Source organism: Triturus cristatus, chromosome 1_2, assembly GCF_964204655.1.
Source record: "Triturus cristatus chromosome 1_2, aTriCri1.1, whole genome shotgun sequence".
NCBI classification, from domain to species: domain Eukaryota; kingdom Metazoa; phylum Chordata; class Amphibia; order Caudata; family Salamandridae; genus Triturus; species Triturus cristatus.
In genome coordinates, this window is record NC_140580.1 from 44,072,916 (window position 1) to 44,088,876 (window position 15,961).

General features: G+C 44.0%; 1 protein-coding gene across 2 annotated transcripts in view; it reads right to left on the reverse strand.

Moving 5' to 3' along the window:
- Window positions 1-631: 631 nt before the first annotated feature.
- The window catches only part of ARHGEF40 (Rho guanine nucleotide exchange factor 40), a 277,055-nt gene continuing 261,725 nt past the window's right edge, over window positions 632-15,961 (reverse strand). For both annotated transcript variants that reach the window (XM_085600773.1, XM_085600764.1), the window contains exons 22-24: window positions 5,893-6,023; window positions 4,392-4,450; window positions 632-3,940 (exon numbers count right to left, since the gene is read on the reverse strand). In XM_085600773.1, the coding sequence (XP_085456899.1) occupies window positions 4,409-4,450; window positions 5,893-6,023 (173 nt within the window). In that variant the 3' untranslated portion in view covers window positions 632-3,940; window positions 4,392-4,408. The remainder of the gene's footprint in view (window positions 3,941-4,391; window positions 4,451-5,892; window positions 6,024-15,961) is intronic.

Sequence of the window (15,961 nt, forward strand, 5' to 3'; positions counted from 1 at the left end):
TCCTGCGTCGCCTTATTTCCAGCTCCTGCTATGCTTCAGTCTTGGTCTGACTCCAGTTCTGCTCTGCTCCAAGCCTGCTCCAGCTCTACTCCAGTGCTGGTCTTACCTAGATCTAAAACTTCAGCCTTGAAACAGCCCTACAATCATGACCCAGCACTCTAGAAGATTTTTGTGCCTTTGGCTCTTTCATCCTTGTGCTGTCAGGCGATACTTTGAAGACAGCATCCACTCTGTTAGAACCAGAACAGACAGTATGGCCTTTGGAATGGGTCGCCCTCTCCTCATAGCGTCTAAGAAATAGATGAAGGGTTGATCCATGCATCCAGCCTGTGACAGCCCGTATGGCATGCAGTTGTTACAGGCAATGTACGGTAAGTAGCTATTACTATGATTATACTTGAGATGACATTCAGTTTTTTTACTCTCCAGATGCTTCTAGGCTCTCTGGAGCAAACTAACATGTTTTTCCAGTCAAGAGCACAACTTTTCCTGAGTAGTCAAAGTGCCAGCCTGTCTGGGTTGACACTTTTTCTTTTCCAACGTGGAGTGAAATGGAGACTTACGTTTGTTATTTAGCACTTTTTATATAAAACTTGAACCGTGAGCAGAGAGCCAAACAACATAAAGCAAGCAAAAATCAAATTGTTTAAAAGAATCAAATACAAAAATACAGAAGCATAATAAAATGTTTTTACCATCATAGAGGAATACATTATGAATAAAACTACATTTGGCAGAGAGATGACATAACAGATAAGTCTCGTCCATCATAAGGAAACATATTTTCTTAAGGTACTCTGTGAATGGTTAAGCTTTAACAGACGCCATTGAGTGAAAAGAAAACAACAGTTTAGTTACCCAGACCGACATCATTAAAAATCACTAAAAATAAGCATTCTCGATTGTTTCTCTGTATGATGATGTCTGTTTGGGGTTTGAGACACAATGTGACATCATTCACCAGCTGGTCGTTTTCAGTGCTTTATAGAAGGAAATCCCAGAAGGGATGAGAACTATCAAGGGGGGCAGGAACACAGGGCGTTTAGTGTGAATATCTTCTTGAAAGTGCTTGCATTCAGCCTCACAACTGACTTGCTCTTAGAGATGAATATGCCCAATGCGCGTGTTTGTATAAGAGGGGTTTTAGAAGCAGTGCAGCTCAATTTAAAGAAGATGCTGGCCTCTAGGGGAGCCATCTCAAAGTGATAGATCTCTTGAAATGGCTGTGGTGCCACAAAACCTGCTGATTCTTCTTGGGGGTTGCATATATTGAGCATGATATCTCCCCTTGAGGGGAAGTCTTCTCATACCTTGGAGGAGGTACATTTTTGATAAGCGGCTGGCCAGGACTGCCAGGCTGCTCATCTTCTTCATCTTGTTCATCAGAACTAAAGACAGCTTCCACGTGTCCTTCTTGTTCCTTATGGATGTCTTCTTCATTACCGATGACCACCTGATCCTGTAAAATTAGTTCAAGCTGCTGTGAAGGTGTATGTTTAATGGCGAAATTGCCATGGTTTGTATAAGTAGCATCACAGGCAGTGGTGAAATCGTATCAGCAGAGGTTTTAAGTCCAGCCGATGACAATCTCATTGCCGTTGTGGATGCTTTGACCACTGATGGAACATCCTATTCTCATGGACTACAAGCAACATTCTGACCCATCAGCATCTCTATGGTAAATATATCTCCAGTTGAGGAGGCCAGGTCTTGCCCCAATGCCTGGGCATAGTCACTGAGGAGCTCTGCATTGGATGCTTTTGCATCGATAGCGGAGTCTTTTTTTTTCACTGGCTTTACCAGTGACGGTTTTTCTCATTTTGTCTGCTACAATGCCATGGATGATATGTGGTGTATGGTTTGGGTTTTCTCTAATGACAATATGGCCTTTTTCATAGGTGCCTTGTGAGCCTCTTGCATCTTATTTAATTCTGCTGAGGCTCCACCCACCACCTTAAATGCAGCTGTCGTCTTAGTGGTCATCAGCGATGAACCAGGTGCCATCGACAAGCTTACCTTTTTGTTCATTGACAAAGATAACTTTTCCATCTTTCTTGACTTTCTGACAGACATTTTGGCTAGTTCATGAGAAACAATATTTTTATAAGATTCTTTAGTGGGGTTTCTAGGAGTTGCAGGCTCATCTAGATTTGATGATTCTCTTTTCCAGGGCACTTTTTCGCCAGGTCAGGCACATATTGAGATGGATAGGCTACATAAGTTTCCTGGTGACATTTACTATTAATGGAAGCAGTAGAAAGACTCAAGATTTCACATTACAGAAAGTATCAGTAATTGAAGGAATTATTGTGATACACGATATCCGAATTTTGAGTTCAGCTAGCCTTATAACAGAGGGTATTAGTAAACTAGGGAAATGATGGGATTTAGCGGCACAAACAGCGTTTATTGGTCCCTTGTTGCATCTGGTCTGAGCAAAATATTAGGATGGTGGGATAAGGGTGCTGGTTGAGAGATTTCAATATTAGAGCAGTGATGAGATAACAGGAACAACTTAAGAAGTGGCATAGCACTCCGGTAAGCATTGCTCACAGGTGACTTCATATGGACGATAGTTCAAGTAGTGAGCTAACGAAGGCGCTCAGTGTTACAGAGAGGTGATGGACTACACACAGGAGTTCAATGCGATAGGCGCCCGGATATAGCAGTTGTTGGGCATTTAGAGGTGAGACACGTCCATTCCAGTTTCTCAGTGTTGCAAATAGATGATGGTATATCAAAGGACTATAAAAAGGGACAATCAGATCTCTCAGAGGTCTAAATTGTTACAGGAAAGGGCATGGGGAGAGAGGGAGTTTAACTGAAGTTAAGGCACCTTGATGGATGTTGATATTACACAAGGTGACTTGAAAAGGATTAGAAATGGTTTCAAGAGCCTGTGGTATTTAGCAATTTTTATAGATAGATGATATAATACAGAGGCCCAGTCATAGGCCCAAGAGGACAAGATTTACAGAAAGTAAATGGAAAAGAAGTCAGCATTAGAAGAAGTTTTTAGCACCTTGGAGTGTTATGATAAGGCAATATCATGCAGGGTTAAGTGTTAAAGTGGACATTTAAGGTCCTCTGAGGGTCTCATTGTTAAACCTATTACAGAACTATTAATATAGCTCAGTGAGTTTAGTGCCCACTGCAGACATCTGCGTGTTACTTGGATACCACAGGTTCAAATCCCAGGGAGGTTCACTCAGTCTTTCATCTTACAAAGGTTGATAAATAGAGTACCATTGAGTTGGGTAAAAAAACATCTGTTATAACAGAGCTTTATGAGGCTCCAAATAAATATGAGATTATTATTACGATTGTAACATAAAGGTGACAAGGGTGCCAGGGTATCTCATGTGCTGCCCCATCATGTAATTGTTCACCTCTAAGCCTAGGGCTCCTACTCCCCGCGGCATCCATTCTCAGGCCCTGCATGCTGGTCGTAAAAAGTCTGTAGGTGTGGTCTATTCCAGGAACTCTTTGGCTGTGAGCATCTCCCAAGGTTCCAAAGGTCTGTTATACACATAAATACAGAGGAACTTTAGTTGAATGTTGGAGTTGGCAGAGCTACATTCCCAGAATGCTCCAATGACCTCAGGCTAATGTAGATGTTTAGTGGGTCAGTCAATGTCTACATCATGGGTTTGGGGTTCACTGAGAGCATCTGCAAAATAAGAAGTTCAATAAATCCACGCTCAGCTGATGGGGGGCACATGCAAGATCTGTCGAACCTGCGAGGTAAATATGAGAGCTTGAGCCTCCCTCTGAGAGTAGGCCATCTTCCATCCATTAATGGAATCAAATCTTAAGGCATCTTATGGTCTTGTCAGGAGTTCCTTTAGGAGACAGGGGTGGGCAGTTCCTGCTGCACCCCCAGGAAAAGTCAGTCTTGCCTAAGAGGATGGCAACGCTTCTTCTGGGACAGGGTCTGGTGCTGAAACAGAGAGAGGACATTGAAGTGTGAGCTGCACTTGACACTTTATCCAACAGCATTGGCCAGTGTACTACAGTTGGGATACATGGAGGCTCCCTGTGCATGCACTTGATAGGAGACTCATTGATAATGCTGCCTAACTACAAGGAATACTTTAATGACCCATGCACAGGCACTTCAGGAAACAACTGGGGCACATTCATGGAGAGATTTGTTGAAAAGTGTGCTGAAAAATTACTTACTTGAGGGAGGAAATGAGATTGCTGGGCAGTATGAGAGAGATTCAAACAGAGACACATGCCAAGTCACTCCTACAGATGGAACGAAGCAGAGCGCACAGAAACGCACACAGACAGGCAAATTTATGGTAATGTGGCATGGGTCTTCCCACTTCACCACTCCATGCTGCACTGTAGGCTCCATCGCCATAGCATCTCAGTGCCTTTCTTACCTGCAGAGAGGCAGAAATCAGAGCGACGTGGAGGGGTCTGGTGTCATCTGGTCTTTACCCTATAAAACGAGAGAGGGAGAAGAGAGATAGCGTGAGATAGACAGAGAACATGAGTAAAAGACAGTGTAAGAAAGAGCGAGAAAGAGATATGCATTTACGATCAGTAACTAATTGGCACCAAAAGTACAAAGTCAGAATCTAGGCAGCCAATCAGTATGCTTCTTTTGTGGGCATTCTACCACACGGGAGGCTTTCTGTGGCTTCCAGCTTCATGGACCTCTGGTGTGCCTCGTGCCCTGTAATGTGTTCCATCAGTGTTGCCCCAAACACCTTTTAATACATTCCAGCTCTGCCAGGTTTCGGCTTACGATGGGTGGGAGCTCATCCTGGGAGGCTTACAAAACAATCTTCTTCAGTACGCAGAGTGGAGCCGGCTGTATCTCCTGTGCTGGTTATATAAGGGCAGTGTTTTTTTTCACAGGTATAGTGCACCACATCCTGCCCTTTATAAGTGAGGAGGAATGTGAGCCATAGATCATTAGGAAACAACCACTGGGAAAACCAATAGGCCGCTTATTTCTACCTATTGGCTTTGCCAATTCTTTTTACCGATGCTGGCCCGCATTGGCAAAACAAAGAAAAAAGTGCAATGACTTGTATCATCACGTTCATATGCACATATGCATCATGACACAATGATGGCTAGTGTGATGACATATGCATGTGTTGTCACACATGCCCAAGTATGACATTACACAGCCGCCATTTTGATCATTTTTTATTTACTATTCCAAGATGGTTGATGCCAATAAAAACAATTATGCAAAAGTATGCAAAAACACAAAAGAGCAAGCCTACAGAGTATGACAGCTGCTGGGCCATTCGAAAACATTTTAAAAGATTTTTGTTTAAAAGTCTGTGAGAGGGGCAAGAGAAAAACGGGACGATCGCTTGGGGTAGAAGACAACTTGATCAGGGCAAGGAGGAAGGGTAGAGGAGCAATGTAGTAGCTTGGGGCGGGTGGAAAAAAAATAATTTCAAATAAAAAAAAGTCTCAAATAGTTGGAGGAAGCAACAAGGAGTGCACTGGGACAGATATTTGAGAGGGAAGCAACACATGCCGAAAAGAGCAAGAAAACACAATTACTCCTATGTAGCGCTGGAAGAAAAAGAAAATTGTTCCCTGAATGTGAGCTATGCTTCAGGAGAGGGACAAACACCTGATGAGGAAGGAAAGCCGTAGAAAAGAAGCAAGCAGATGACTGACAAAAATATCAACCAATGATAAATATTTGGCGGCCCAAAGCCCATTGTAAGTTTGGTATTGTCCACAATAGGTCTTTCGACAACAAACAGCTAAAAGGTGCCTGTAGGCAAGACCTACAAATAAATTACTAAGTTTGTGATAGATGTTTCTGTGGTTATTGGAGGAGCATACAGCTCTGGAGAGTGTCAGAAACTTCGAGGTGGTCACGGTGTGGGAATCAAGTGTCATACATACCGCTGACTGATGTCCCTGTCCACATTGCGGGATGAAGAGGGACCGGTTCTGGCTCTTTCCTCCTCCCACGTTTGTTGACCTGCTGTCTCGCTGGCTCTCACTGCGTGTGACGGCACTGGACACGTCAGCCCCTAAATGCATGATACCCAGGTACATCATTGTGTGGGGTTAAAAAGCATTCCGAGATTTCCAAAACATAACATCCAGCACTTCCCCGTGTAGCATCCTTACAGAAAGACCTGTTATATACAGGGAGGACTTTAAGGAAGCACAGGTGATGGGGCAATGTAGATAAACCCTCTGTAACATTCCTAAAGAGAGAGGGGAGAAAGGTAGAGGGACTATACATTGGGTGACAGGATGATGCTTGTTTACAATCTTTGTTGAGACAGGGGCTAAGAGTTAGAGAAAAGAAGGGAATAACATGGGCGCCAGGGTGACCCCAGTAACCATCAACATAGCCCTAGTCCAACAGTCCCTCCGCCGCCAGACTACCCCAGAGAAAAGTGGACTGGGGCAATAAGCACAGCATCGAAACAGAACAAGAACTGGCAAAGACAATAGCTGTCTCCTGTACCAGAGCTATTGGCTTTGCCAACTTCTTTTACTTGTGTAACTTTGGTTTTTAAACAAAGACAACATCCTTCTTTTACAATACTTTAGTGTGAATGTAGCAGTGTGGTGTTTTGGTTTCTTATCAGTGATCTCGAAATGATTCGAAGCGGTATTGTCTGTAGCTCGCAGCGTGACTGTAATTAACAAATGGCGTATTGACTTTTACCAGGTATTTGTTTTGGCTTCAAAGGAGACATAAAACAACATATGTTGCTCGCTGTAAAACCGTCCCGAGGGTGTGAACTCAGAGGAGGATGTGATTGCAGGCAGAGCTGCAGACTTGGGAACTGGGGAAGTAGGTTCGCGGCTGCTGAACAACACCCTGTGAATCTGGGCACATCCCTTCATCTCCCCGTGCATAAAATATGGATGTGATTTTGTGATAGAACAAACAGAACAGGTGTTAAAATGATTTAAATCCCTCCCAAGAGTGTGCCAGGAGAGCTGCACAAGCCTCGCGGCATGTGAGGGTCGGCTGTTTTATGCTTGCTAGAGGCTTTCAGTGCCATGTCAAAGGTGGCATGTGTGCCCTTCAGTTTGGTGGCTTGAGGCTGGACTGGGGGTTAGGTGGAGCAATTAACATACCGTAGCGAGTTGGGATATTTAATTCATATACTTTTGCAGTGTGGTGTTTACCTTTACCGCATTGAGCTCACACTGCGAACGTATATACATTTCAAAGTAAATGGTGTCGCATAGAGTGTTAAACATGGTCACACCAAGAAAGAGGCCATGTTAAATGGATACAGACATGCGATGTCCCAGGAAACCTAAACCATGGCAATGAAAACGTTTAATCCACCGAGAAGAGCGCTCCCCCGAAGTTCTGCTAGAAGAACATGCCATGGCAAGACAACGAGCTGCGGGCAGCGCTGCCCGGACCGAGCACTCAACCGGCAATTTAATAGCAGCAGTGGCGTGATCTCAGCAGATATAACGAGCATTCACGGCCGTTTGCTGCCGGGTCATTAACAGTGGTAAACCTCCCGACTCGCGACTTATCGGTTACGGTAAGTTACATGAATGTATTGCGGATTAATAGTATTCATAAGCATTCCACCATATATTAACGGTTGAAATAATGTACATGGCAAATAAGGAAAGGCTGGTTCGTTTAACGTACCGTATGCATACGCCTCCCCTTATTTCTTGTAATCACTCTTCGGCCGAGGCACCAGAAGCGCCCCCATCCTTTCATGGCTTTTACGAAGGTCAAAATGGCGACAGCAATGTTCAACTCAGTGCAGCATGTTGCTTTTCTTTAACCATTGTTGCTCCATGTCCATATACATAAATCTATACATACGCTGCAGGCATGTTAACACTCCTATGGATGGGGCTTAAACTAGAACTTCTTCTGCACCCAACGGTATGACCACTTTCACTCTCAAGCTACCCGAGGCCCTCTGCCCGCATGTGCCTGTATTAGAAGTGGGGATTTAGACACACTGAATGTCAGTGCCCAGTTTGTTCTGTTAACTTTCAAACATGCAGAACTAGACGCAGTTATTGTGCTTTGGTTTGTACACACGGTGGCCTCCCCTAAACTCCGGCAGCATTCAGGGCCTTCCAAAAGCGAGACATGCGCGGACCTCTTCGACATAAAGTTGTTTGACGCATTAATTGCAAACCGGACCAGAAGCGGTGCGTTACCAAAGAACTAGTTACAATAAACATGTTTTTATTTTAGGCACAAGAATATGAAGTGATTTGCCCAGAATCACAGGATGGTTCCTCGACATTGAGACTCAAACCTGGTTCACCAGCTCTAAAGTAGGCAGCTCTGGCGGTAATGACACTTCCCCTCCCCTGTGAGTTTTGTTCAGATGTTTCCTGCCTATAAGCAAATCGATAAGATGCCTGGGCCCCATGCTAGGGACAAATGTGGCATTCGTATATACTTTTCTTGTTCAACTCAATAATGTAACTAGAGCTTGGTCCAAAATAACGTTGTGGCTTTAAGACAGAAAGGCACATAGGATGCCTACGCATGTAAACTGTGGTTCCATATAGCGGACATTTTAGTGCTTTGCAACACAACACAACAATAATTTTATCAAGCGAGCGCCAAACATTACATTTCAAACATTTGCTCAACTGTTCACCACGGCGTGTCGAGCCCTGTATCTCATAATCCATTAATTACGATGGCGTCGACTCTCGTCATTTGGCCACAACGCTTGCACACCTTGGAGATGTAAACTCGTTCGTACCGACAGCCTGCCTTTTCAGCACTAACATGCAAAATTACAAAGGCAAACAACCAGGACATATTAATATTGCCCAGGAACAGGCGGGGGATTGGCACCCATGCTCAGCTGGGGCAAATGTTCCAAAACATTAGCAGCGGGGAATGCTGAAACAAGACAATACTTCGGATTGTACCTCCCTAAACCCTGCTCACCTGTTAACAGTTGAAGAGAGGTTAAAATACCAATAAAATACAGCAGGCTGGCGAGACGTGCACTTGCAAGGACAGTTCAAAAATAAAGAAAAAAGTAGCCCCAGAAGAAAAGCAGTGGATGGACACAGGTACTTGGGCCATGCTCCATGGGAAGGCTAACCAGACAAAAAAAAGGTGACACCAGCAAGCGCAGACCATATAAAACAGGCAAATGAGAGTGACAAGGCTGCCAACCAATTGCAAGCAATGGGTGGACAGTAAGCCCACTGTATGTAAACAAAATATTTTGCAAAGACGGCGTATGCCTTATCTAGGCAAGACCTAGAAAGCACAGGAGTGTGTGTGTCCTACCACTCCACCGAGATCCTGTTCCCCAATAAGGTCACTAGGACTCTCATGGTGAAATGCAAGCTGCCATAGCCCTGATTCCAAAGTAGTCATAATATATCAACTCCTGAGCTAAGGCCTGTTTGCACAGGGGTCGTAATCCCAAATCAGATGGTATTTACTCCACCCAGTAGTTACCAAGAGCCAGATGTATCAAGATTAGGAATAGCGATTATCTAATTGCGATTTCTACGAATCGCAATTAGGAAATTGCTATTCCTAATGCATGAACCTCATTGAGTTCATTTAGCGATTCGTAGTGGGTCGCAAATCTAATTCTAATGAGGTAGGTCGCAATTTGCAACCCATTAGGAATTGACGACATGAGGTCAGCAGACCACCATGTCTGTGATTGCTTTTAAATAAAGCAGGCTTTTTGTTTTTTTTAAATGCAACCCGTTTTCCTTAAAGGAAAACCGGATGCCTTTGAATAGAAGTTTATTTTTTTTCTTTTGTTTGTTAAGAAGAAGCAGTGGTCCGGGGACCATTGCCTTCTCTTAAACGAACTTTTTTTTTTTACATTCACGAATGGAAAGGGGTCCCAATGGGATCTCTTCCCATTTGCAAATGCATTACCAATACACTTCTGTAGTTGCTAAATTATTCATGTTCTGCAACCGGAATTTGATCGCAAAACATGATTAACATACCATTACGATTCTGTATTTAAAAGGTATCCCCTTTCAAATACTGAATCATTATTTGGTTGCAAACCAAATTTGCGATTCGGTAATGTGCTACTGAATCGTAGTTTTGGTTTGATACATACCAAAATGCTTTTTTGCGGTTGCAAATGGGCTGATTCTGCAAATCAGCCCGGTTGCGACAGTAAAAACGCTTGATACATGTGGCTTCAAGTGTAGTAAGCATTAAAATCCCCATGTTATTCCTTAAAAACTCAGAATAGCTGCTATTTATCGCAGCCTATAAATACTCTCCCCCATGGTACTGTTATTTATCAAGTGTGCTAAATAGCACATATTTTGCATAACTCTGAATCAAGCCTAATGCACCAAAATCCGCATAGTACAGTACCCTTTTCCCCTGTTAAATTTCACCAGGTTTGATCTGCTAAAATATTACGAAGGGTGAGGTATTCATCACACCTGGTAGTTACTACCCAACTTGGAACTTCGACTCTTGCATGGATTTGCCCTGGGGTCAGTAAACTTTGTCTAATTCAGGCTCAGGGCCATAGACACTTCACTGACAACATTGGATGGATTGCGCAGATAACTCCTTCGGTGCTCATGACGAGCCCAGCTCGTCATGAGTCACAGTGGAGCTGTGCTCATGACGAGCTGGGCTCATCATAACGGCTGCGCTCCACTCACGCACGATTGATTCCCCGCCTGTGCGGGCGAATTAATGAGTGGGCAGAGTCGTGACAAGCCCAGCTCGTCATGAGCACAGCTCCACTGTGACTCATGACGAGATGGGCTCGTCACGAGCACCGCGGCGCCGTGCTCACCCCCGCCCCCCTGCACCGTGGGGGAATTACCCCTGCAGCGAAGGAGTTAAAGAACTGATGAACTAGGCATACAAGGCACACTATTGCAAGTAGAATTAGGTTACTCACCTAAAAAGAGTATGTTACTTACCATGTAAGCATCTATTGGTAGCATGTAGTGCTGCAGATTCACATGCTATGCGTACTCCTGCCATCTAATGTTGGGCCCGGACCCTGCAAGTAGTTTTTTCTCAAGGAAGTTTTATAATCGGCGTTGTGCGCCATCTCTCCTCCCGCTCGATGTATTAGGCATGTTGGGCCCGATTCACAGAACTAACTTAAGACAAAATCCTAAACTTACTACCATTTACTCATTTTGGTATTCACAGAAGGCACTTACTCATTCTGGTATTCACAGAAGGCACTTACTCATTGATGAGTAAGTGTCTTCTGTGAATACCAAAATGAGAAAATGCACTTACTCATTCTGGTATTCACAGAAGGCACTTGCTCATTGATGACTAAGTGCCTTCTGTGAATACCAAAATGAGTAAGTGCACTTACTCATTTTGGTAATCACAGAAGGCACTTACTCATCAATGATTAAGTGCCTTCTGTGAATACCGAAATTAGTAAGTGCCTTCTGTGAATGCCAAAATGATAGTAAGTTTAGGATTTTGTCTCAAATTAGTTCTGTGAATCGGGGCCGTTCAACGGTTCCTGTGTTACATAATGTTTTTTTTCCTCGTGCCATATATGGAGTGAGGATATAGTCTGCTAAGTTAGCTTTTGATGTTGAACATGCTGTATTTGTGTGTATTTTTTGTCACTGTCTAATACCTGCTGGAGAAGCAGGACAGGTGCATGTAAATCTGCAGCACTACAAGCTACAAATAGATGCTTACAGGGTAAGTAACATACTCCATTCCTAGCATGTGTTGGCTGCAGTACACATGCCATGCATAGACTGTAAAGCAGTACCCTGCAAACGGTGGCTTTCGGCTAGAAATAGTGCATTTGTTTGAAATATTGTTTGAAGGACTGTTTGTCCAACTTGAGCCTGCTGTCTAGCTTGAACATCCACACAATAGTATTTAGCAAAAGTGTGTGGGTTCATCCATGGTGCTGCTTGGTAAATGTCATTGAGAGGGATATTACCAAGAAAAGCCATGGTTGCCCTTTTTTACGTGTTGAATGAGCCCTTGGCATGGTTGATAGTGCTCATTTTGCTTTGGCATTAACAAATCTGGAAACATTTGACAGTCCATCTTGCTATTCCAGTTTTAGAAATAGCATTCACTTTCTGTGGATTTCAGAAAGAAACAACCAATGGTGTTTTTCTGAAGGGTTATGTGTGTTCCAAATAGTACAGAAGTCCATGTTTAACATCAAGTGTATGTAAAACATGCTCTGCCACAGTTTCTGGTTTTGGAAAGAAAACTGGTAACTCTAAAGTTTGATTTAAATGGAAAGTTGATATCACTTTTGGTAGGAACTTTGGTCTTGTGCGTACATACACTTTATCTGGGAACACTTGTAAGTATGGTTCTTCAATAGCAAGCCCATATATTTTGCTAACTCTTCTTAGAGATGTTATTTCTAAAAAGAAAGTTACTTTCCACGTTATGAATTGAATTTGATAGTTATGTAGTGGCTGAAATGAAGGCCCCCATGAGTCTAGTTAGTACAATGTTTAGGTTCCATGGTACATGATGTGTACAAGGTGGTTATGCCGCAATGGCTGTTAAATATAAGCATATGGAGGTATATGCTAACTGCGCTTTCTGCAAGTGTAACAGTTCACATACTAGTTGCTGTTTGTTGGAGAAGGGTTAATATTTAGTGAAGCGCAATAGTGCACCAAATGTTTTCATTTTGCCGCATTGCAAGCATTGTGGTTGGTCTCCTGACCTCTTTAAGAATAGTCATACATTCTGGAGGTAGGTTCCAGTGGCGGCTACCACCGAGTAACACGGGTGAGGTGGGGAAGAATGAAAAATAAATTAAATAAAACTTACCTTGTTGCCAAACTGCAGCCTCGCGCGGCGTCATCCTCTGAAGCAGGATGTACAGGTTCCCTCTCCTAAGCCAATCACAATGCTGCAACGCAGCATTGTGATTGGTCAGAGTGCTGCAGATTGGCGCTCAGACAGGGAATGGGCGCGTGTACATGTTCCTCCCCAGGCTGCTTATTAAAGCCTGGTGAGGAACGTGCAAAGTGAGCCGACCAAACAGTCATGCTCACTTAAATGCCCACCATCTCTAACCTTGCTGGCTGTGACGACAGCCAAGCCCCGTCCGCCCCGTAAAGCTGCATTAAAAAGGGAACATAAAATTATAATAACGTAGTGTTATTATCATTTTGTTTTTCCTTTTTCCACCGCAAAAAATGCAGCGGGCGGCGCTCCTCCGCCTTAGGAGGAGCCGCCACTTGTAGGTTCAAGTATCCACACTCTATGACCTCAGGAGCCAGATTACAAGATTGAGCTGTTGAACATTGGGATGTCTCGCCCTGCCCCTGCTGTGAGTGAGAAGATTTGGGTATCTGGGTAGCTTCTCATGAGATACTAGGTATAGCTTTAGTAATGTTGTGTTCCATGGTTGCTGAGCCCATGTGGGAGCTATGAGTATAAGGGTAATGAAGTCTGAGTTTCCTGACCACGTATGGAATTAGTGGGAGAGACAGAAAAGTGTAAGCAAATATCCCTGAACAGTTCATCCATAGAGCATTCTCCTTGGATTGCAGAGCTTGGCATTTTGAGTTTTCGGCAGTGGCAAACAGGTCTATTGTGGGAGTGCCCCACTGGTGGAAGTATTGTTTTATTAATGGAATGTGCATTTCCCACTCGTGAACTTGTTGATGAGCTGGTCCGCAATGGAGTTGTCCTGGCCTGTAATATATTGTGCCAAGAGGAGTATTTTGTGACTGTTTGCCCATTTCCATATGCTCTGTGCCAGCTGTGACAGATGGCACCTCCCTGTTTCTGAATGTAATAAATTGAAGTCACATTGTCTGTTCATAGAAGGACATTATTCCCGGTTATGTTTGGTAGGAATGCATTGAGAGCCATATAAATGGCTAAGAGTTCCAATATGCTGATGAGCAATGTGTTGTTGTGTGGTACAGTGCCCCTGAACCACAATATCCTTCCTATGAGCACCCCGCTCCATGAGTGAGATCAGTTGTGATTGTTACTTGTGGGATTGGGTCCATGAAGGCTCTTACATTCAGTATGCTTAAGGTGTTCCACCATTGTAGTGATTTGGATGAAATCAACATTAGATCCTCCATGTTGCCCCCCACTTGTAACCATTGCGATGCTAAGCACTCTTGGAGAGGTCTCCCCTGTAGTCTTGCATGTGGCACGATTGCTACGCATGATGCGATCATCGCTAGAAGGTGCATCACTGTTTTCACTGGTAGGTGACGATGTGGCTGAAAAAGATCCAGTTGGTTCTATAGATTGAAAACCTATATGCATTGGGGCTGGTCCTGAGACTGAATAGAGTATCGCTCCCAGGTATGGTTGAATTTGGAGAGACTGGAGATGGACTTTGTCACATTTATTGTGAAGCCCAATTGGTGTAGAAGGTCAATTGTACTGTGTATGTCTGTTAGACATTTGGCTTTGGTTGGACTTTTGAACAGCCAATCGTCCAAAAAAGACATGTATGTTTTCTCATCATAATTTTGAAGCTACTACTGCTAATTATTTAGTGAACACCCTTTGGGCTGTTGTTACTTCAAATGGTAGGACAGTTAACTGGTAATGACGTCCACTTACCACAAACCTTATGTATTTGCGATGTGCAGTGTGGATTTGAATGTGGAAATATGCACCCTTCAGATCTAATATATCATGAAGTTTCCCTTTTGTAGTAGCGGTATCACATTTTGCAATGTCGCCATATGGAAGTGTTTAGCAGTAGGTAATGATTGAGTAGGCGTAGGTCCAGAATGGGCCTTAGTGAGCCAACTTTCTTTGGTGATTATTTGTAATACCCGTTGGTCTGATGTGATGTCTGGCCACAACTGGTGGAAGTGTTATGTCCTTTCCTCAACAGGTGTTCTGTGTTCCGGGAGGGTGGGGGGAGGGGGGAGTGTCGGTAAGTCACTTGTTTGGTGGAGTGGAGGTGCCCTTGTTGAGGGTACCTCTGCCTCTGCTCTTATTTTAGTAGTTGTCTCTATAGTATCTGCGGCTCTGCTGGTGGTACGGTTGCTGCTGGTGTTGATAGGATGTATTTTCAGGGGCAGATGCTTTAGCTGCCCCTTTACCCTGGTAACACCGAAAGGGCTGTTGTTTTTGAGGTGCTGTCTGTAAGGCACCCATCAATTTTGCGGTGTCCGTGTCTTGTTTGATTTTTATCAAATTGTGTTCACAGCGGGCCCAAAGAGGTTCTTCCCATCAAATGGGACGTTGAGAATGTGCTGCTGCACTTCGGGTTTGAACCCTGATATGCGCAGCCATGCATGTCTGTGGAGCTAGATGGATGTGTAGATACCCCTTGTCGCAGTGCCTACTCCATCTAGTACACACTTGATTGTTGCATTAGATATCTTCCTGCCCCGCTTACCAGGTCTTCCCCTCGCTTCTTGTATTCATCTGGGAAATGTTGCATGAGTTCTTGCAATTCATCCCAGATAGTCATGTTATACCTGGAGAGTAGTCCAACTGAATTGGCAATCCTCCAGTGGTTGGCATGGCCTGCTGCCACATGTTTGCCTGCAGCATCAATTCTTTTACTTTCTTCATCTGGAGGAGGCACTTCTCCAGTGCCATGAGCTGCAGCTCTTTTCCTGGCAGTGGTGAAAACTAGGGAGTTTTCTGCGGTGTGCCGCGTATGTAAATTGAGTCAGTTGGCAATGTCCTGTATTTCTTTTCTATGGGAGGTTTGATGACCCTAGATTTGTCTGGGTCCTTAAAAATCTCTTTGGATAAGTTGAGTGCAGACCCTATCATTGACAGCTATAGCAAAGTGCACTCTGTGCACGAGTGTTTCTACCAGGAAGTCTGTTTAATCCTCAGTGGTGCCCATTGGGAGTTTGTGGTACTCTGCTGCTCTCTGTATGACACTGTGGTATGAGGATGTGCCATCTGGTGGGGAAGCTTTTGTTGGTACAGGCAGCTCCATGTCTGGTGTCTTCCATGGACCGGAAACAAGCATCCTGGGAGTGTCTGAAAGGTTTCAGCGCTCCATTCATCATCTCCTTG